The 20,209-nt window shown below is 36.1% G+C and overlaps 3 protein-coding genes across 8 annotated transcripts; 1 reads left to right on the forward strand and 2 right to left on the reverse strand.

Annotated features, from left to right (window-relative positions):
- LOC18590909 (alpha carbonic anhydrase 7) lies at positions 955 to 3,502 on the reverse strand. The gene is made up of 7 exons (XM_007016734.2): positions 3,010 to 3,502; positions 2,701 to 2,918; positions 2,087 to 2,193; positions 1,899 to 2,001; positions 1,592 to 1,759; positions 1,449 to 1,502; positions 955 to 1,344 (listed from the first exon to the last, which is right to left on the reverse strand). Exons 1-7 carry the CDS (start codon positions 3,098 to 3,100, stop codon positions 1,258 to 1,260), a joined length of 828 nt encoding a protein of 275 aa, XP_007016796.1. The 5' UTR covers positions 3,101 to 3,502; the 3' UTR covers positions 955 to 1,257.
- Positions 10,008 to 10,688, forward strand: LOC18590910. Of its 2 annotated transcripts, none has more exons than XR_001929148.1 (2): positions 10,008 to 10,151; positions 10,243 to 10,688. XR_001929148.1 is itself a non-coding variant. In XM_018126434.1 (2 exons), exons 1-2 carry the CDS (start codon positions 10,060 to 10,062, stop codon positions 10,518 to 10,520), a joined length of 366 nt encoding a protein of 121 aa, XP_017981923.1. In that variant the 5' UTR covers positions 10,008 to 10,059; the 3' UTR covers positions 10,521 to 10,674. The 2 variants fall into 2 exon arrangements, 1 of the variants encoding a protein (XP_017981923.1); XM_018126434.1 differs by having other exon boundaries at positions 10,247 to 10,674.
- LOC18590911 (BEL1-like homeodomain protein 4) lies at positions 10,986 to 18,720 on the reverse strand. 5 transcript variants are annotated; one of them, XM_018126429.1, is made up of 5 exons: positions 18,472 to 18,720; positions 15,670 to 17,430; positions 12,598 to 12,989; positions 12,446 to 12,506; positions 10,986 to 12,072 (listed from the first exon to the last, which is right to left on the reverse strand). In XM_018126429.1, exons 2-5 carry the CDS (start codon positions 17,245 to 17,247, stop codon positions 11,578 to 11,580), a joined length of 2,526 nt encoding a protein of 841 aa, XP_017981918.1. In that variant the 5' UTR covers positions 17,248 to 17,430; positions 18,472 to 18,720; the 3' UTR covers positions 10,986 to 11,577. The 5 variants fall into 5 exon arrangements, with proteins under 5 accessions (XP_017981918.1, XP_017981921.1, XP_007016798.2 ...); XM_018126432.1 differs by having other exon boundaries at positions 18,459 to 18,720; XM_007016736.2 differs by lacking the exon at positions 18,472 to 18,720 and adding an exon at positions 18,200 to 18,233.

Consider the following 20,209-nt stretch of genomic DNA (forward strand, 5'->3'; position numbering starts at 1 on the left):
TATTCTGCTTGCACCAGCACTTGAACATGATGGAGTGAGTGATGTCATTCTCAAAACCCCACTTGGAAATCTGTTAAGCAATCATGTCAACGGCGTCAAAGCAACTCTCCTCTACAAGAGCATTCAAAAGCACGGGGTAGGCGAAGGCATCCAAGTCAAGACCCTGGAACCGCATTCTGCTGAGCTGCTGGAGTGCCATCTCTGGTTTCCCTGCTATGGTATAGCCCATGACCAACGTGTCGTGTTATCTGACCTTGTGAATTTACCTATGGGCCATATAATCCTGCAAGAACTGTTCAAGCGTCACAGACTTGAGCTTCGCTTTTGAAAGAATCTTGAAGATGGGATGGAAGGTGGCTCCGGTGTGGTGGAACCCAGGCTGGAGGCCTGCCCAGTCGAAGAACTTGAGGCAGGAGAGAACGTCGCCTTGCGAGGAGGAGTGGCCATAGGAGAGGACCTGGAGGACAAAGGGCTTGGAGAGTCGGAGGTTGAGGTGGGACAGCCTGGAGGATGCATCGTTCATGGCGACTTGGCCATGGGAATTTAGGATAGTGAAGATGCGGTCGAGGAGAGCTGTGTTGTTCCGGGCCTTGAGCTAGTCCTTGAAGGATGCTACCACGTCCTTGGCGCTAGGGTTGGGAGGATGGGCTCATGAGGAGTTGTTGGGAGAGGGAGATGGGGAGTGGATTAGACAAGAGTATGAGTAAGAATCACGATTTCGATTCTTCAGCAGGAGAATTCGACTGGATTTTGCTGTTTGATTGCATTTAAAACCATTACCATTATCAATTTTTTTTATTGTTAAAAAATTATAGTATATAACTTCTTCAATTAAGATAAAGTTATTAAGTATTCGACTCTCAAGCACTATTTATTCTCTTAAAGTTTAGAGTTTAAAGTAGAATACAATTAAAACTTAAATAAAAAATTTAAAATCATACAACTACTTAAAATTGTAATATATAAAATGTTCAACGTATTATAATAAAAATTCTCGATACATTCAATATGACGATACAAATAAAAATAAATAAATTAAAAAAAAATACAAAATTTGAAAAAATAATTATATGTCTATAAAAAACTAATGAAAGTGTGCATGAATGACTATTTATCTACTGATTACCTAATTAAACTCGGATTCATCCCTAACTATCTGCATAATTCCTTCAAAAATTGAACTGGCATGGATTGCAGGAGGAAGGATGGTGGCAATCATAAATATATTTATTTCATCTATGGTATTATTTATAGACTTCAATTCTCTTCTTCATCATCTGGCCTAAAGAGTTGAACTGAGCGCTTGTTTATCGGTTGCAGTGGTCTTGCATTAGTATCTGAAGCCTGCGAAAAATTGATATCAGCCTCTCCACAAGTATAATTAATGAAGATTGAAATCGATTACGATACTGTTAATTTGATTTTCCATGGTAAAATTCGAAACTTACATCATGAACGGCCACACGAAGCAATCTCACTTGCTCCCTGGTCACAGTCCTCACCTGATCAAAGAGGGGTAGGAACTGTTAGACAGGTTACATCATGAAGAAAAGAGCAGCAAGATTAATATTTGAGGAAGGTTATTGCAAACCTTTCTGACAATGCTCCACACCACATTTTCATCACAAGGAGGAACAGTAAGAGAGCCAATGTATCTGTAATACTTCCTACTGCCAATTTTTATGTGCCTTGGATCGATCACACCCGCCACGCTCTCTCCTTCTGTGATATCAGTAATGCTTGCTAAATGATCCAGCAACTGGTAACCAAACATGGCAGATTAAGTGAGAGATAGATTCCACTAACTAGCTAACAATCTTCATATACAATTAATCCTATCTGATCAGATTAACACAGGAATGAAAACTATATATGGATAGGGAAACTCTTATATTTACCGATGAGAGGAAAGAATCTGGTCTGCCAATCTTGTACATGATCCCTATCACAGCAACCTTGCCGTCCGCACTTTCATGAACCAAGTGCACCTCCAAATCATACCTGAAAGGTTCAATTTTCCCATAAGTATTTGGTTCTTCCTTTTATGATAGTTGTTGGGTTTATGATCAGGGAAGAGAAAAGTTACCTTCTGCCATTGATGGTGTGCTCGGAAGGTGAGTGCCAATGGCACTGTTTGAGTGCATACTCAGTACCATTGATCTCTATGGCTCCTGCATCACCGTCCCATCTCAACTGCATACACAAATTGATTCAAATTACAGAAAATTTTTTGATAAAATATGGTACTGTATATGATCTTTAGTATGATAAGAAAATAGGAAGGAATTTTCTTGATAAGAATATGCTGCTGTTATCCCATAACATCTCACCTAATACGATTCTTTCAAGTCACATTTAACAATGATTAACTTGAAAGCCATAGTCTTGTAACAACCATTATAGCATGTAGGGCCATTGTAAGATAAGATGAGATAAAAGAAATATTCAAGCTGGCTAGCTAAATGCATTGGCATGTATCCATTGGAAAGTAAAAGAAAATGAAGGAAAAATGTCCATGAATTTCATGTACCTGATACATATCTATTAATCATAGTCTATCAGAGAAAGTAAATAAGGAGAAAATGAGAAATGAAAGGGAGTTCTCGAAAAAAAATTTTATGAGAAAAAGTGAAAAGTATAAACATCACAATTAGAAAGAGAATATTTATCCCTCATTTTTTTTTATAAATTTTTCATTACCATCATATCATGGCCTCTATTTTTTAGAGTGGCATTGGATGGCTTGTAGCTTCTCTTAAGCCTCCCGAGATGGGAAACAATATTAACTCTCTCATTCGACATATCAATAGGAGATTGCATTGATCCATTGCTACATGCACTCCATTCTGGATGAATCTCTCCCCATCTTGCAGGCCCTCTTGGACTATTTTCATTATAATCAAACTCACTTTCATCCTCTGCAACAACAACAACAACAAAATAAAAACTCTGATGATCGAAAACGAATTCAAAATATGGGATTGTTAAAACACCAAGATTTTGCCTTACCGACTTCTTGAGATGTTGCAGGGCATGAATATTGCAAGACAAGAACAATGGAGAAAATGCAAGCCAAGAGTTGAGTTGGTAGCTTTGCCATCTTAACTTGTTAATGTATAGCTAGTTGTATCTACCAAAGAGACCTTCGCACTTAAAAAAATGGAACGGGGGAGACAGCTTTATATAGATTTAATTCCTTTGAAAATGTTGAAAAAGACTTCCCTTTCGGAAGCAAGTATGAACACAAGGAAAATCAACAACAAAGTTGATTGCCGACCATCTTTAACCCCACAGGGTGGTCTTCTGCTGTGTGTTCCTTTTTCTTCTTCTTGTTCTATAAATATTTGCTTCATCGGATTGACGTGTAGGCTGACGACTGAATCCAAAAGTGTTTTGAATAGAGATTTTTCCACATTCATTCTCAGACCCTTCTAATTCAATTCCTGGAAGCTGAAGGTGATATAGCGCAGAAGAATACTCACCAAAGACAAAATCCGTACCCAAGAAATGAAAAAAAAATTAAAAAAAAATTGGAAAATTCATTGGAAAGAACGTAAGCTGATGTATATAACTTGATCAGCAATCAATCTGATAAGTTTTTTCTATGGCACAGGTTTTCTGAGTGGTTGAATTTAATGGGTCAAAAAAAGAAGTGGAGCAGCCAAGTTTAAGCAAAAGTTGGTTTCAAGCGTCAACTGAATATGACTGGCACAAGAACTGAAGGACCCATTGATTGGTGCTTGAATATTTACCAAAAAGTCATTACCTACTACCACTATCGCATAAAATATCTCTCTCCTCCTCTCGTCCTTAACCTTTTAATTAAGGGTGAGTAATTTTTATTTAAAATCGAATTAATTTAAAAAAAATTCGATTAGAACAGTTCAATTTATTCTCCTCGGTTAATTCAAATTTAGCACTATTAAATTAATTCTTTAATTAAAGAGTGATGGGCTCAAAAGTCAGGTCAAAATTGGGAGGTAGGTTAAAGAAAAAGCTTAATTTAGTCATTATAATATATATCTAATTATATATTAAATATAGTCGAAAACTTATTTTTGATCTGTTGAATTAATTTTTACAGCATATTTAGATAATTTAATTAAATTTTTTTAATCAAATTAACCTTTTACACGTCTTTATTCCAATTTTAGAATCTAAAAATATTAGTTATAAACTAATTTAAATCATGAAGTACTATATATTTAAGATTTTGTCCTATTACTTATATATTTTATGTTAATAATGACAGATTTATTATAATATAAACATTGCTGCCATACCAAATAGTAGATTACAATATATTACAATATTTTTCAAATGCTATTTATGAGGGTGGTTTAACGAAGGTGTTCTCAATACTGATGGCGTCCAAATTACTTCTTTACAGCAATTAATTACCTAATTAATTAATTAAAGACCCTATGATCAACGGTGTTACCTTGATACAAATTAGCTAATTTCATCTTAATTTGCCCCAATTTTCCAACAAACAGTATGAACTGGTGGAGAAGAAAGATTGCGTATCTGCTTGTTCCTTAGTCAACATATATATATATATATATATACACAATTATAAACATCTTTTGATCATAGCCTCAAGAAAAGTCCCAATTTGAATCCCAAAATGAGATTGTTGCAAGAGATTCAATAGCCATAAGCATCGTATCACGAAAGGGAGTGTTTCATTAAAATAAAAGACCTCATGTTATCATTATTACCCAGAATTTTCACGAGGGGAATTTAATATATCGTTTACTAGTCAATTTATCAAGAATACGTTTAGAACAATAAACTCCGTTGCAGATGGATCGGAAAAAAAATAATTTACAAAAACAATTATCTTTGCTTTTTTTTTATAATGATTCAAAATTTTGAGATAATTTACTATACCTCCTAAAATAAATATTGTTCAGCATATTCTATATGAATCGGAAAAAACAAAATTTACGAAAATGGTGATTTTTTATGGGTTTTCTTTTGTTTTCTCTTTGCTGTAATATGTAAAATTCAAATGTTTTATCTCATCAAAACTTCCAAAAAATTAAAAAAAAAAGGTATATAGTTCAACAAAAATTACATGTTTGCCTCGTCAATAAGCTTATGCAAGCCTTGATGAATGTTTATTAATCTTGTCAAAGTGTTGAAATATTTCGATTATCTTTGACAAAGATATGATGAGATCACTAACCCGTAATTAATCTTTCTCAGGGTTGGGCGTTTCCTTCCTTTTAATACAATTTCCTAGTCATGAGAACAACGTGAATGCTGATTTTATTTGAAAATCCATACATAAGATGATGTTATGCCTTGACCAAAGAAAGGGATTGTGTTTCCATTAAATTTGAGTCCAACAATTGCATCACCTTTGAAAAGAAAAACTGGGACCCCCCAGAGTCAGACACAGTACACGTTTCAAATATTGGAAGCTAAGCTTGGAACATTAGCATAAAAGCTTTCAAAGTTTCTATACTTTTCTCCCAAGAAGATGGGCAATGTATGATTCCCAAATTGAAATGATTTTGAACATTTCTAATGGTTTTGTTTGTCACGTTTTCTAAGGCTGTAAAGAATAAAATTCATGTTTTTCTTTTTAAATAAACAAAATTGACGGAAAGTGAAGGAACAAAGATGGAGAATTATTTATTTCTTTTTAAAGTGGTTGTTTCTTTAAATTATTGTCGTATAATTAAAATGTCGTTACCGAATCTGCAATTGAATCATTCATTATAGTACATTCAAATCAATATTTTTATAATTACCGTTAGTTTATTAATACGACTTATGTTTTAAAAAAAAATTTCGTATTGGAAATTTTATCGCTTGCTAACTTATACAAGGTAAAGAAATTAAAAATCGCATGTCTTTACTTAGTTTTCATTTGATTACATATTAAAAAAAACAAAAGATTTATTTTGATTATAATAGTAAAACACACATGGCTACCCTTCACATTGTGTTTTGAAAAAAAAAATGTTGAAGAAATCAAAAAATTATTAACCAGTTGTCTTCACCAACCGTGGCCATAGTCAAACAACAGCTGTAAAACTTTTATTTGGTTGGAACATTTGACTTGTACACAAATTGGTAACTATAATTATATTTTACTTCTTGTCTTAGGTGTGAGATCTTGGCTTATGTGTCTATCTTTACTTCTTTAGTATGCAATACATGCATGTTCTGGAAACTGCAAAGAAACGAATCCTTGTATTTAATTAACTAGCTAATTATCGTTAGGTTAAGCTTCTAACCAGGGGCCAGGGGGGCTGGGGCTTGGCCTCGGCTTCTTGTTAATGGAACTGGAACTGGAACAAGAACCTTCTCTTAGTTATTTGTATATTTTGTTTGACCCCAATCAGAAGATGTATGTGGTCCTTTACAAGTAGTAGGTAGACGTGCATATACAAGCTGATTAGCTCTTTCATATATTTATATATATGAAAGGCAATGGTTATTTTATTATTGATCATTGAAACTGAAACCTGACTGGATCTAAGCAGACACTGAATTAATGTTTACGGCAACATATTTAGGAGTTAAAATACTGAAAAGAAGAAAAAAAAGATTAAACTTTTTATGAAATACTTTATAGAATAACATAAAAAATTCTACTGTAATTGATTCTTATTTTAATTAATTCATCTATTAAGAAGAATTGGTCTCTTTAGGAGTATGTTTAAAATATGAATTAACGTTTTTGTTTTTAAAAATTTCGATAGAATTAAAGATGTACTTCATGTTTTAAAAGACACTTTTAATTATTTTTCGATGAGATTATATTTTTTCGAGCCAATCTCGATGATGAGAAGGCGGGTCAAGGCCCAAGGAGTGGAGACAAAAGAGACCTTCTTTAATGGTGATAAACTAAATGTTGTTCTTATTACAGGCTTATGGGAAAACCCTTCAGATGAAATATCTGTTTTTCCTCTTTAGTTGGGAGTCCTGCTTGAATTAGTATTGCAATGAGGTTAAAAAAAGAGTGGTATTCATGAGAAATTGCTTCGATCTATCAAAGTACTTCAGTATTAAACAAAAGCATTGCATTGTATATTATATGTTTGCTCACAAAATTAAGATGGAACGAATCCTGACCTGAGCCTCCATGCATTGCCATAAAAGATCTTCCCATGTCATAAAAAAAAAAAGAAAAAGTCAGAAACCAAAGTAAACACCTATACAGGAGGGAAAACCTGCTCTGGCAGACAAAGTGCCGTCGAATTTGGTTTCGTTACACCAAATATTGCACCTGATGGTCAATGTTAAAGGTTTTTTTTTTTTTATCATTATTATGGTTCAACCAATTAGTAATACACTTCATTATCACCTGGCTTATTATTTCAAAGGGTGAAGGCATCAGCAATTTTGTACTTCAAAAACATCATTGCTTTTGCAATCCTATTTGGGTGTACAACTGTGGGTTGAATCCATGTATATATTCTACCTTTTGCTAATTAATTTTGGGTTGAAAATTTTTCTCAATTTTTTTTCCTTTTTCTTCTCTTTTGGTAGGGGGAGAGGGGGGTAGGGTGGGTGATGTTGGAAGGGTGACAAAACATGATCCGAGAAAAAGCTAGAAGCTACGCACAAGGAAGAAAGAAAGAAATGCACTTTTCAATGTGTCTAGCCATTACGTCACGTTCGAAAGTTTTTGCAATGAGCAAATGAAAGATGTCAATTTTTCTAACTAAAAATGTAAAATTAAATGGTATCTTGGATTTCAAAACGAGAGTGTTTACATTATGCTTTGAAAATTATCTAGATATATCACCTACCAGCTATTCTCTATTAACCTGCCACATGTTGGGACATGGGACTTTATAGTTTGAACTTGAAAAAGTTCTTCCACAGATTTTCTTTTGGTGTGAAATATTGACTTATATATACACTTATATTATGTGAAATCCCTGTTTAGATTTGCAATTTGGTCTGACCTCCCTCTGTTTTGATACCATTTGGTCAAGGCCATGGGGTGAGGGTGGGATTTAGGGCCTGCATTGCCTTGGCCCAAGTTTGAACAAAAATTAGATTTGATAAAAGTTTCGGGCTCAAACCAATTGGACCAGGCTTCACACAATTGTCAAGTATGGGGTACCTATTATCTTTTGCTGTTGATAAAATTTTCTGCTGTTGATTGGGTTTCTGCACTTTCAAATAGCCGCTGGGGCCTGGTATATTGTTTGAACGAATTGATATGCTGCGTGATGTTATTGGAGGCATTCTCTTTTGGAATGTGTTAAAAAAATGAATTCCTGGTAAAAATAGATGAATAGAAGTGAAATGTTTGTGGTTTGGTATTGATCAAGATATTTAGTTTTCGGAGTTATTATACTGCTAGAGTTAGGTTTTGTGTATCAAATTTCTTTAGTGTTTTCAAGTGATTTTGTTCGGATGTGATCGGTATTCTATACTAATAGCATGTATGCCATGGTTTGATGTTGATATCTTGAAAGCAAGACCCATTCTGGTAAAATATTATATCGATTACGATATTAATATATTTATTTAGGTTAACCAAATAAAACAAATTCTCTTTAAATAATGTATAAAAATTTTAAATTACGGTTTGTTTAATTTTTAACATTCAATTTTATTTATGGATATAAAAATTTGTAAAGTTCAATGTTATTAAAAAGTAACCTTATTGCTAGTTATAAATTCATGGATCACAATAATTAAAGGACGTCTCTACTTTAGCCTAGTAGTGGTGAGATTAGAGGTACAATAATTGAAGGCAAAATTAACATTGTTGGATCATAATTACGAGAGTGATATTACTATAGTTCACTTCAATCAATCAGCATTGCCATTCGCCAAATCCCTTGGATTTGATCTTTCCAGCTAAAGACAACTAGATAAGAACGTCTCTCCTCATGCATCTCAGCTCAATCCACAAGTAGTGGAAGCTAGTTTTCAACCCCCCAAAACACATGTTCCTCATCCAGTTCCCAACCACGTGTTAGACTAAGAAAGATGGAACCAGATACCACTCCCCAACAAAGCAAAACTAGAGAGGGTTGTTCGCCCTTGTTACAAAGATGAGTGCCAGCCCTTCTCAGAAGGCTGATTTGTTCCCTTTTATCATCACAGTTCTTCATGTTATAGAAATTACTTGTGGGGTCATGAAGAAAATACAGATTCTTAGTTGTTTTCACTGCCTCATGGTGTCACCAGACCTTGACTTAAAACCTACAAAGTAATATAGAATGATGGGAGAGCAGAAGATCTTTTGATTGCTTTTGCTGTCATTTTAAGTTAATAATAGTGTATGTGTCCAATAAGGTGCAGTATTGGTGTGGATAAAATCCTGCAAAGTTCCACAAGACCATTGATGAAGTAGCTGTAGCATTGCAATTGGCTACAATAATCCCCATTACTCTTTATAAAAATGCAAAGGGATCTTCATAGCTAGAAAGTGATCATTTTTTAATTTAATATATAAATAAATTAAACTAGTTGCAGTAGCAAATTTTTGAGAACTAACATATGACATCATGCAGCCTAGTTTGCAGTGTGAGCACTGAGCTTCTCCTAATTTTTTCTTCGCAAAAGTTCCAGATGGACTTTCCAGGAAAGTAAAATGCTTACAGACAGGCATATTTCTGGTTAGGTATGTTGCAGATTAGGCTGCCAAATGGCTCACAATTTCATGATCAGCTGGCATTTAGATGATAGATTGGTTTGAAAGCAAGTAATCATTAAGAAATCAAATCAAAATCCAAGCGTCTCACCTGAATTAGAGATCCCTCAGCTTCAAATTTTGAGCTTCAAGAAACTTCGGGGGTATATACTGTGCTTTGACATCACCAGGCAATCAGAACATCCACTCCTGATCGTGCTTCGTTGACTTTTGCATCAACTAAAATCCACTCCCAACGTGGAATTTTCCTATTTATGGACTAGTGCCAATGTGGACAAATAGTTTCTTTCAATCTCATCATTTTAATCTATTTTTTAAAAACAACTTGTATGAGACAATATGGTCATCCCACTTATCTTGCCTCATTTTTGTGGCGTTCCCATCACCAAATTTATATTGATTCTCTCTATAATGTCAATGACATGAACCTTACCCTGTCTGTTTATATATGGCTTAGCGTTTCTCTCCTCCCCCCTGCAGCTCTCCCCCAAGGCCATCAACTCTACTTACTTGGGTAAGTAAAAGTCTTGCTTATCAAACATTTGTAGCTTCAGGTTCAGAACTTAGTAGCTGGTCTACATATCTTACTTTTCTGATATTTGTAGACAGGAAAAAGAAATCAATGGGTGCAAGAATGAGGATTAATCTGGCTCTTGCTTTAGCAATATTGATGGTGGTGATGATGAGCTCCTGCTTGGCTAGAAAAGTTATCAAAGTAGATGTGCTCAAGCATGATGACACCATTGTCCATGGCCGGCAGCTGCTTGATGAAGGCGACAAAGTCGGAGCCGGCTACCCTGAGAGCAATGTGAACAACCACCATTACATTCCTAGGCAGGACTTCAATAACTACCCTGTTGGTCCTGGAGATGAAAGTGGGTGAATCGACAAGAGCAATACATGGTAATGGTGTGAGGAATAAATTACCTACCGTTTCGGATGATGATATGATGTTACTTCATGTTTAATTAGGTTTTCCCATACATATACCTCTGTGATCTAATTAGCTTCTGTATCGTGCTATGTACTTTGTATCATCGTTCTGGTTGTAGTTATTTATATATAGCTGTAGTTATATATTTTTGCATGCATGCATGGCTAGTTGCATTGCAATGGAGATGAACAAATACATGGTAAGTACTAAAAGGCCATCAGAGAAACAGGCTGGTTTCCTAGTCGTTTTCATGCCTTGGGTTAGCCTGCCTCGTTACATTCATGGGCTGACAAAGTGTCTTCTACTGGATCATTTTTGCCCGATCAAGACCTTCGAGTGTGGGCCATTTTTGACAGTGACGAGCAACACCCACCATCAGATATTAGATAAATAATTCGAAGAAAACTTCTAAACGTCCAGCTAACGAAACGGCCTAAAATTGCATATATTTCATTGGCAATTCCCCATTTTTCCTTCAACTAGTTTATGTCGCAGTTAACAACAATATCAACGACCAAGAAATTTGGGCTCCAGAAGTAATCTACGTGCACAGATTTCATTCCGATACATTCTTTCGGCATCTCTTGTTTATCAGGCAAAACAAGAGCCGAAGATGATTTCCAAATACAAAATTCCTGCAAGTGCCAACTTATTGATGAATCTTGGATGTCAAATCTTTCTTACCCTCAAACAGAACAAGTCCTATACAATTGTGATTAACTAAAATCCTACCAAGACAAATCCAAACCTCTTCCCACAACTTGCATTGCAAATCAGACCCCAAACATTTTATTCCTGCCCGTTTCCAAAGTACCATTACCACATCAACATGAATGGCTCCCGCCTCCTAACTAAAACAAGCACCAACTAGCGCATGGTGCCATCTCCTACATTCAACATTTTAGCATGACCAACAAATACTGTCAAGGTTACCTGCGACCGTCTGTTAGCAGGATTTTCCTTGCCATATTTCGGAAAATTGTCACAAGGAAAGACCATTATAAACTCAACCGGCAAAGTCATGAATCATTTGACCCCCAAATTGCGGCCTAAGCTGATCCTCCTGTCGTTGATATTGTTGTTGATGCTGTTGTGCACTTTCTACACCATGCCTAAGTCCCAAGGTAAGCGACACAGCTCCAAGGCCACCCATCTCAAGCCTGCTTGGCTGGTATGGTGCGAAACCCATCAATGAACCCTCCATGGTTGTTGGGATATGAAAATCCATCCTTGAGCGTTTCTCATGATTCCAATGTTCTTCTCCCGTAATGCCTTCGACATGCATATCTGAGCAAGCCAACTGCTTGTCGGACAGCACGTTTATACATGACCTGTTGATAGATTGGTCTTCATTAAGCCGGCTAGGACCTCCTTCGCCAGATTTTCCATCATTTTTGCTAGAGTTCTGGCCTTCAGCTAAGCCTTTGCTTTCAAGCATGTGTATTTCTTCCACCATTGGTTTCCAAACTCGAACTCGTGCGTTGATGAACCAATTAGACACCTGCATTAACAAATCAAATTGTTATCATCAGAAAAAGAGATCAATGCAGTTTTGCATTTTAAAGTCTTTCCAACTTGATGTCATTGTGAATTCTACTCCAAACTAACAAGCACTGCTATCATGCCACAGCATGAGGGTGGAAATTGGTGAAATGCTGTTCAAGCTTCTGAAAGGAACTTCAGGACTTCGGCAATATACCTAATTCGATTTTCAATGACAGATGATGCTTCAACTTTAAAAAATGGCGGGAAATGAATATTCAAAAACTTGGTCTACAAGCCAAATCAACAGCTTAACTGAGCTAAATTCTAATTCAATCAAACCTACAGTGTCAAACTAAATAATGAAATAACATACAGGAAGCAGAGCCCACCTGATTTCGAGAAAGGCCTGTTTGAGTAGCCAACATGTGCTTATCTGTGTCTGTGGGGTACCTATAAGAAAAGCAGATACAGAGAAATTAACACCAGACTACATAATATTTTAGGAGGAATAAGCAAATAAAAAGAGGACTTGTAGACTTACGGATGAAGAAAATGCTCAAAGAGCCAAGCTCTTAGAATAGCCACCGAACGTTCTGGTAGGCCTCTCTGGGGCCTCCAGCCGTGTTGTTGGGGCTCAAGAAAGCCCATGTTAACCCCACCAGATTTCTGACCCACAAACTTTAACCTAGACATATTTATATCACCTTTGCTACTGCTAGTACCGGTGGTTGGGGACAAGAACTCCTCCCCCAGAGCTCTAGATATGTGCCTGATCTGGTCTGAAATAGCATTCCTTAGGCACCGAAAGTTCCTTGTGACTGTCTTGAGAGCTAAGGATATATAAGGGGTGGCAGCGTTAAGACCAGCTACTGATTCAAAAGAAGAAACTGCCATTTGCATCTGCTGATGATATAGCTTGTATCTTCTGCACACCTTTCAATGGCACAGCACAACAGACAAGTTCTCATAAGAGTAAAATTGAGCTAGCATTACATAACAATAAAATGATAAAACAACAAAGAATAAAACACACATAGGCTCCTTTGTGAAAATTGAGAAGATTCTTCACAAAATTAATTTAAATGATGAGGATTGATGCTCTTAGGACAATAATGGTTCAGAACAAGGAAAAGGATAATGGAAGTTATTGCTAAACAGCAAATGAACTGTAGTATTCATTTTCTAATCAAGCACCTTGGCCTAATTAGGAAAATCAATAGTAACACAGATCCACGACATGAGTGTAATGTCAAACAGCACAACAATATTATTTCAACCTATAATGGGACCTTCAGCCAATGCAAGACGACAACTTATTGGGGTTGAAACTTTTTAATAAAGTAGCTTTGAAAGAGTGGTCTGCACTGTTAATTGAAATGTAGTTTGATTTGAAGGTATACAGAGATGAAAGATTGCATTGATATCCAGCAATTAATAATTGCTTCAAAATTAGCAAGAATATCATTGGAATTTACCGGCAAACCTAAATGACAAAATGGGCCCTTTGGTTCCTGTTCTGGTCCTCCGCGAAACTAAACTCCAACTCGAAAGTTGTTCAATGCTGGCTTACTTTAGTTGTTGATTTGATCATCATACTTATGCATTCTAACACCAGTAAATAACAAAATAGCATTTCTCTAACAAGTGACAACACTAGCACCGATCCCCTTCATTAAACTATTTGAGGTTAGATAAATTTCACTAGGAAGTCTTTTGAACAAACATTATAACTCATCATCAGGTCTTAACTGAAGAAACATAATTTCCTACCAAGGAAAAGATCAAAATAATAGAAAAAAAGGACCTAGCTGGCTCGATAACACCCCTAAAAAAGTGTAAAAGGAGTACCAAAAATAATCTTTTGAAAAAGCAGCAAGCAGTATATGCATTAACTGCAGTCCGACAGCAAAATTGAAAGTGTACATCTGAGAGAGCTTGTATACAGAATAGAAAAAAGAAATTATATCTAACTCGCACCATGTCAAGATAGGGGGAAAAGAAAAGAACTCAAATCATTTATGCATATAGACAAAAGAAGCAAAAAGCCAATCATTTAAAGGCTTTCTTAATAACTACTAGAAGAATAGGGATCCTGATGAACTCATTACTCCTAAAGCACACAGAAATAAAACTATGACAAGGAGTAGCATGTAACTTTAACCATTGTGTTTCCCCAGTTAGCATCACATTTCACCAGTATAATTAGTTTCTGCAGGCAAACATTAGAACTATGAATGCTTTACATTTGGCATAAATTCCTGTGGAAGTGGCACTAACAGGCCTAAGAGCTGCCAAGACATCACTCAGCATTTTGTCAATTAACAAAAAAACAACAGACTCATGGCTTTTTCTTCTTTGGCTATAATAGCTAGTGTAGAACATGTAGATACAATTCAAAGACAACTACACAGGACGATCAAATCAATGATTACAGAGATCAAGGTTTCACCTCAGATTTGATCTTCTGCTAAGCGTTCCAAATATTACCAAAAATTTCCCACAAACCATCGATTCATTTTTCCTACCCCATTCTACTATTCTACTATCCATCTAGTAGTTTTCCGATATACCAATTTTCAAGGGTATGCATATGGATGGCTGGATAACCCTTATACCAGTAGACATGAATACAAGATGTTGGTCATTACACCTTTCAAAGTCATAACACTATATAAATTGACAAGGTACAGCCAGCCATGTATTATTATGTTCCATATAGGAATATACATGCTTAAAAACTCCTAAAAATTTATTAAACAAGATAGACTGGACAAAACATTAACTATAAGTTATAAGATAATTGCTGATACTTCACAAAGAAATACAATCCTTAGCCAGCACAACAAAAAAGGAGTACAACCGAGCTGCATTGATTGGGGGGTGGGTGTGAAATATATGCATTATCAGCAACTCTTACAGAAGACCAACAATATATGCACAACCCTATGCTATGTCTCAACAAGGTCTATAACCAATCTGAAGACGCAACCGCTAGACTGGTAAAAAAAGAGGATCAAGTCCTAGCAGAATGTGAATGCGATACAATTAAAAGAAAATAAGCCATGCATTTGAGCAAGTTTGAATTATAAAGAATGGAATATGTTTTGCCAAGGTCTTTCACAGAACTTCAAGTTCCAGGAGTTTCTTAAACATTCTGCACAAGGAAGAAAATATAAATGCACAATAGAAAGTGAAGTTCCATATGCAGGTGCAAATATGGATTCTATGGATTTTTTTTTTCTTGTGTTAATTCAGCTATTGCAAGAAACTTTTAATTAGTACATCATTTAGTTTAAAACTGTCATCAGTTAATGATCTATGCCATTAAAGGATAATGATTTATTTGTGTTGATTCAGCTCCATGTACCATTTCATTTGGCTCATAAAATCTTCAACATTGCTGTTAAGTTTCACCTTCCACTACACCATTTTAGGATTTTATTTTTTGAGGCAAATTTTGGACTCAAACGAGACAAACAAATTAAGACTCCAATTGGGTTTATCAGTTCATTAACGTTAAACACAATTAATTTTTCCATGTTCATTAAAAATGCACATAAAAATTAAACACAAGAAAAAATTATAAATGAGAAAAGAAGAAAATATGACCAACCTCCTCCTGCAAATATAAAAGTTTTGCCTTCTTTTGTTGGTACTCAGGCCTACAAGGTTCACCAGAGCTGCTCCCAATGCCAACATCAACTCTAATTTCATTAGAACTATAAAAAGAAGAGGATGAGGCCCCTGAGTTATTTCCTTTACTAGCTCCAGCCTCCATGTCAACTGCATTAGCAGCATCAGCTGAGGCTGAAACACTGAGTTCTCCGGAAATCCCCTCAGAAGCATCACATATTTTAACAATCTTTGCGTTGGTCATATGACAGAATTCATCCAATAGTTCTTGTGCTGGCTTCAAAAACCTTGAATTCTTCAGAATAGTAGCGTAACCAGTAAAAGGGCCGAGGGGGCCCGTATGTCGATAAGCGTAAGTTGAAGTTCCACCCGTGTCCTGGTGGGATTTTCCACTACTTTTACTAGTTACAGATGGTTTCTGCATCGAATACAAATAACCAGGCTTTGAAGATTTTGAATCTTGAGAATCCCTGAATTCACCAGGCTTGGAGTTAAAGCCGTGATCAGAACCATACTCCTCCGCGAATTGACCTGCACCACAAATTTTTGGCGTGGGATTCGATGAAAGAGATAGAGATAGACCTTGAGTCGTGGCATCACTCGCACCGGTCCTCAGTTCTTCGCTACTCTTACTTGCCAAAAACCCCAATTCACCACCCCACTGTTGACAATGCTCCACAAGTGGCCTGTTCATCCAAGCACCAGCATTATCAAAATGCAATGAGCTTGATTGATTCCCGCAGTAATCTATCCATGAACCACGGGCAGTTTCTCTAACGTTAGGCTGTACAAGGGACGCCACTTCCAGTCCCTGAGTTGCAATCGAAGAAGTAGTAACAACATCCTGGAGAGCATTCTGATAGAGTGAAGGTGAAACGAAATGCAAATCTCCATAATGCTTTTTGCTCTCATGGCTAGAAATTTCACTCCCTGGATTGGATAGAGTAGATTGAACATCTTGGTAGGCACTGTAGTTAGGCTTTAGATATTGCGTGGCCGCAGACATGTTGCTTTCCCTTGCATTATTCGACAAGACTTCCCCAACAAACATAGGGTTCTGATTGCTTTCTCTATCAGCTAATCCGCTTGCATAACCCACCATCCAATCGCAACTATGCTGTGAATCAACACTCTTCCAATTACCGCAACCTTGTGGGTCGCCGGAGACCTTAGATGAAGCATTGAGTTTGGATAGAATTGTATGGGACATACCGGAAAATGAGGATTCCTCGGCCGGATTTTGCCTGTTTTGTTGAGCAGTTTGTAATTCTTGTTGCAGCATTGCATCTCTTTGAGGTGTCAAAATGTTAGAATTTGTTGAGAAATGGATTACACTGGAAGAAACAAGAGTGGGATCATAAAGCAAATTAGCATTTCTAACATTTCGAACTTGAACAAGATCTGGGTTTAGTTCCGGATGGACAGAAGACCCTTGTTCCAAACTGTTCGGGAAGTCCTCCAAATACTGAACCAGGTTGGAGCTTTGCTGAACCCTCAATTTATCTCGACGGCTTTGCTGCGCCACATGCGATTCTGGTCTGAACTTGCTCATATCCATAACCAAGATGACAGTTCTTCGATTTTCTCTAAGATAACATGGATCACTCCGAAGAAGAAGCTCTCAAGTCACCAGACAAGTAGACAAAGCCTTGCCTACCCTAGAGAACTCATGCAACGCTTGCTTTCAAGAAGAAAACGACACAGCTCATCACGCTTGATATTCCATTCGAAGTTCAATGATCTGCGATAAATCACAAGAAAAAAACATGACAAAGATAAACCATAAGTAATAATTATCTAAAGCAGAAAGTCACATTTCAGACAAAAAACCAAGCTACCCCAGAAGGCGGGAGAGAGAGAGAGAGAGCTTTGAAGAACGACAAGAAGTACCCTCAAAATGTACAGAAATTCATGTGAAGTAGAAAATATAGTGCAGACAAAGTTTTAACGGACGAAGCAAAAATAACAAGAAAAGACATGGAAAGCGAAATCTAAAGGCTTTAAGCAAGCAATTTACTCCACTTCTCACCAATGCAATAGAAAAATTCACTCTACCCTTGCTCAAAACTTTTTACTTCAGTTCCTTTCTTAGGCTTCTTGAAAACAATCTACAGACTCCCCAAAGCACTTAAAACCCTGTTGCTAGTCCTTCACATGAACCAACTATAGCCAACCTCAGCCTTTCCCAAATAAGAGAACAAAACAAAAATATAAAAACAAGAAAACAAAAGCAAACCCAGAGGCCAGATCCAAGGAAAGGAGAGAGTAGAGAGGAAGCACAGTGGATCAAAGCAGACTACTACTTATACTTGAACAAAACCAGCTAAAACCTACAACACCAAAAAAGTACATGTATATAGCAATCATGAGCTTCACGTCACCCTCTGAAAACCCTAATTTCCAAAGCTGACGAACCCTGGCTTCCCCCGTCAGTTTCAAGCTAAAACACCCAACTTTTAAAGCTTTAGATCTAATAAAATAAAAGATCCAGAGAACCTTTGTACTTTTACCTATTGATGAACGTAATTTTTTTGTGTATGATTTTTGCAGAAAATGCTTTATATGTAGCGATAAAGAAAAACCCAGAGACAAAAAAAAAAAAAGAGATAATATTTCATTGAGTTAAATTTCTCAAGGTGTCATGATTCAGTGCAGACCCAGAAACTTAAAAAAAAATAAAAATATAAAAGCTAACTCAACACCCACCAACCAAGAAAAAGAACCAACAGCTAGCCTAAACTTAATACTTTGTATACATACTACACTTACTATACTAAGTTACCTCTGAATTAGATCTCAGAAATGAAAGGAAAATATGTTCCCAGGGTGGGGAATTCTTTTTCCGGCTGGAACTTTATGAGAGGGACAACAATGGCCGTTAGCTTTGACGTCTAAGCCATCGTTTTTTTTTTTCTTTAAAGCTTCGGGAAAGATGGAAAGAGGGACGTTAGATTTAACGTTGAGGGGGAGAAGGGGTGTCCCTGAAGGGGTCAAGGGGGTCGTGAATCTTCAAGACTTGAATTCCTGTGTCCCCTACGTAGGGTCCCCCATTGGAACCTAATCTTCCGTGCTTTACATACGTGGGGGCGGCATTTGAAGAAACAGGCTTACTTCGTCAGGTTAATTACCCAAGTAATCATTGTTCTTTAAGATTATGATTTTCTCTCTAAAAACTTCGTACGGTAATCATTTTCCTTGCTTTTTTTTCTTTGATTTTTGGCCTCCTTTATTCTCCTTTTAAATGCAATAAAAATCGAGATATCATCCCCCATCTACGATCCATGCATGGAGAGAGAGACAGAAGGGGGGCCGGGGGGCGAGGTTTACAGAGAGAAGGGTTATAAGGTGTAACTACAGAAAGCCTAGAGAGGCCAAAGTTTGTCATCAATGAGGAATATTGGACAAAGCTGCACTGTACTGTAACTGCAGATTGCGTCACCTAGTTTTACCTAGGATAATGTATTTTATGGACAGATCAAAAGTATTCGTATACTCAAATACTCTATGAATACCTAAACCCTACTAGGAAAGGAACATGTATTTACCCTACTCTTTTTACTTGGAAGGTCATAGTAAAATCTAGGGTTTAAAGTAATAAAAAATATTAAATGATGATGTCTATTTATATAAATTTATATTTTTTTATTTAATTTTTTATTTTTATTTAAATTTATATTAAAACAAACTTAACTGTTGTCAAATTTTTTATATTTATGTGGTAATTATTAGGCTGTTACATCATCAAATTCCGCTATATGTACGAATTTGATAAATATTATAATATTTCGATAAGATTAAAATTTTGTGTGGATACAAAGAAAAAAGAATAATTTATTTAAATATAATTAAAAATAAAGGTTAATTATATTAAATAGATATAATTCAGAAGCTTTTTGTTATTATTTAAATCTAAAATTTACATAAATCTTGAGCCTATCTTAAGGGAAAATGAAGTTCATTAAAAATAAAAGAGGTAGTCCTAAAATTGAAACATAAGGCTCATAATAATTAGTATAGAATACATAGTATCTTATAAATATATAAAGTTAAACAGTTTAAAATTTTTTTAGAAAATTAAATTTAAAATTGATCAAAAAATAATATTTAATTTATTAATAATAATATATTTTAAAAATAAAAGAAAAACGTGGAGAGCCATCTTTGGCAAGAAACATATAGATTTTTGTCTGAAAATGGCAGCCAGTGATTGGATAGGAATTCATTGAGCAGAGTTCCCCTCCCCCAAGCTGTACGTGCAACTGGAGATGACATCAGCAACCGGTTTCTCTTAGAAACTGCCGCCACTGTCCCCCCTCTCTCCTCTCTCTACTCCTCCCGCTTTGAATGCCGACCGCCTTACAAATCTTTTGCTTATAAACTCTTCTCTCTTACCGATTACCGATAAAAACAATTACTAGTAATAATAAATAAAGGGCAGTCACCACCTTCCCCCCCGGCCTTCCTTTGTACGGAAAAATAACCTCTTTCACTCTCGGTTATACCTGCATCATCATTTAAAC

The sequence above is a fragment of the Theobroma cacao genome, chromosome 9 (assembly GCF_000208745.1).
Source record: "Theobroma cacao cultivar B97-61/B2 chromosome 9, Criollo_cocoa_genome_V2, whole genome shotgun sequence".
Lineage (NCBI taxonomy): Eukaryota > Viridiplantae > Streptophyta > Magnoliopsida > Malvales > Malvaceae > Theobroma > Theobroma cacao.

Excerpts from the sequence above, each read along its gene's own strand:
- LOC18590911 (XM_018126429.1), bottom strand. The coding sequence starts at position 17,247 with ATGGATATGAGCAAGTTCAGACCAGAATCGCATGTGGCGCAGCAAAGC. Across the intron at positions 12,507-12,597 it reads TTTGAGCATTTTCTTCATCC|GTACCCCACAGACACAGATA; the intron begins GTAAGTCTACAA and ends CTTTTCTTATAG. Across the intron at positions 12,073-12,445 it reads CAGGCCTTTCTCGAAATCAG|GTGTCTAATTGGTTCATCAA; the intron begins GTGGGCTCTGCT and ends TTGTTAATGCAG.
- LOC18590909 (XM_007016734.2), bottom strand. The coding sequence starts at position 3,100 with ATGGCAAAGCTACCAACTCAACTCTTGGCTTGCATTTTCTCCATTGTT. Across the intron at positions 2,919-3,009 it reads TGCAACATCTCAAGAAGTCG|AGGATGAAAGTGAGTTTGAT; the intron begins GTAAGGCAAAAT and ends TTGTTGTTGCAG. Across the intron at positions 1,345-1,448 it reads TTCGTGTGGCCGTTCATGAT|GCTTCAGATACTAATGCAAG; the intron begins GTAAGTTTCGAA and ends AATTTTTCGCAG.
- LOC18590910 (XM_018126434.1), top strand. The coding sequence starts at position 10,060 with ATGAACCTTACCCTGTCTGTTTATATATGGCTTAGCGTTTCTCTCCTC. Across the intron at positions 10,152-10,246 it reads CATCAACTCTACTTACTTGG|GAAAAAGAAATCAATGGGTG; the intron begins GTAAGTAAAAGT and ends ATTTGTAGACAG.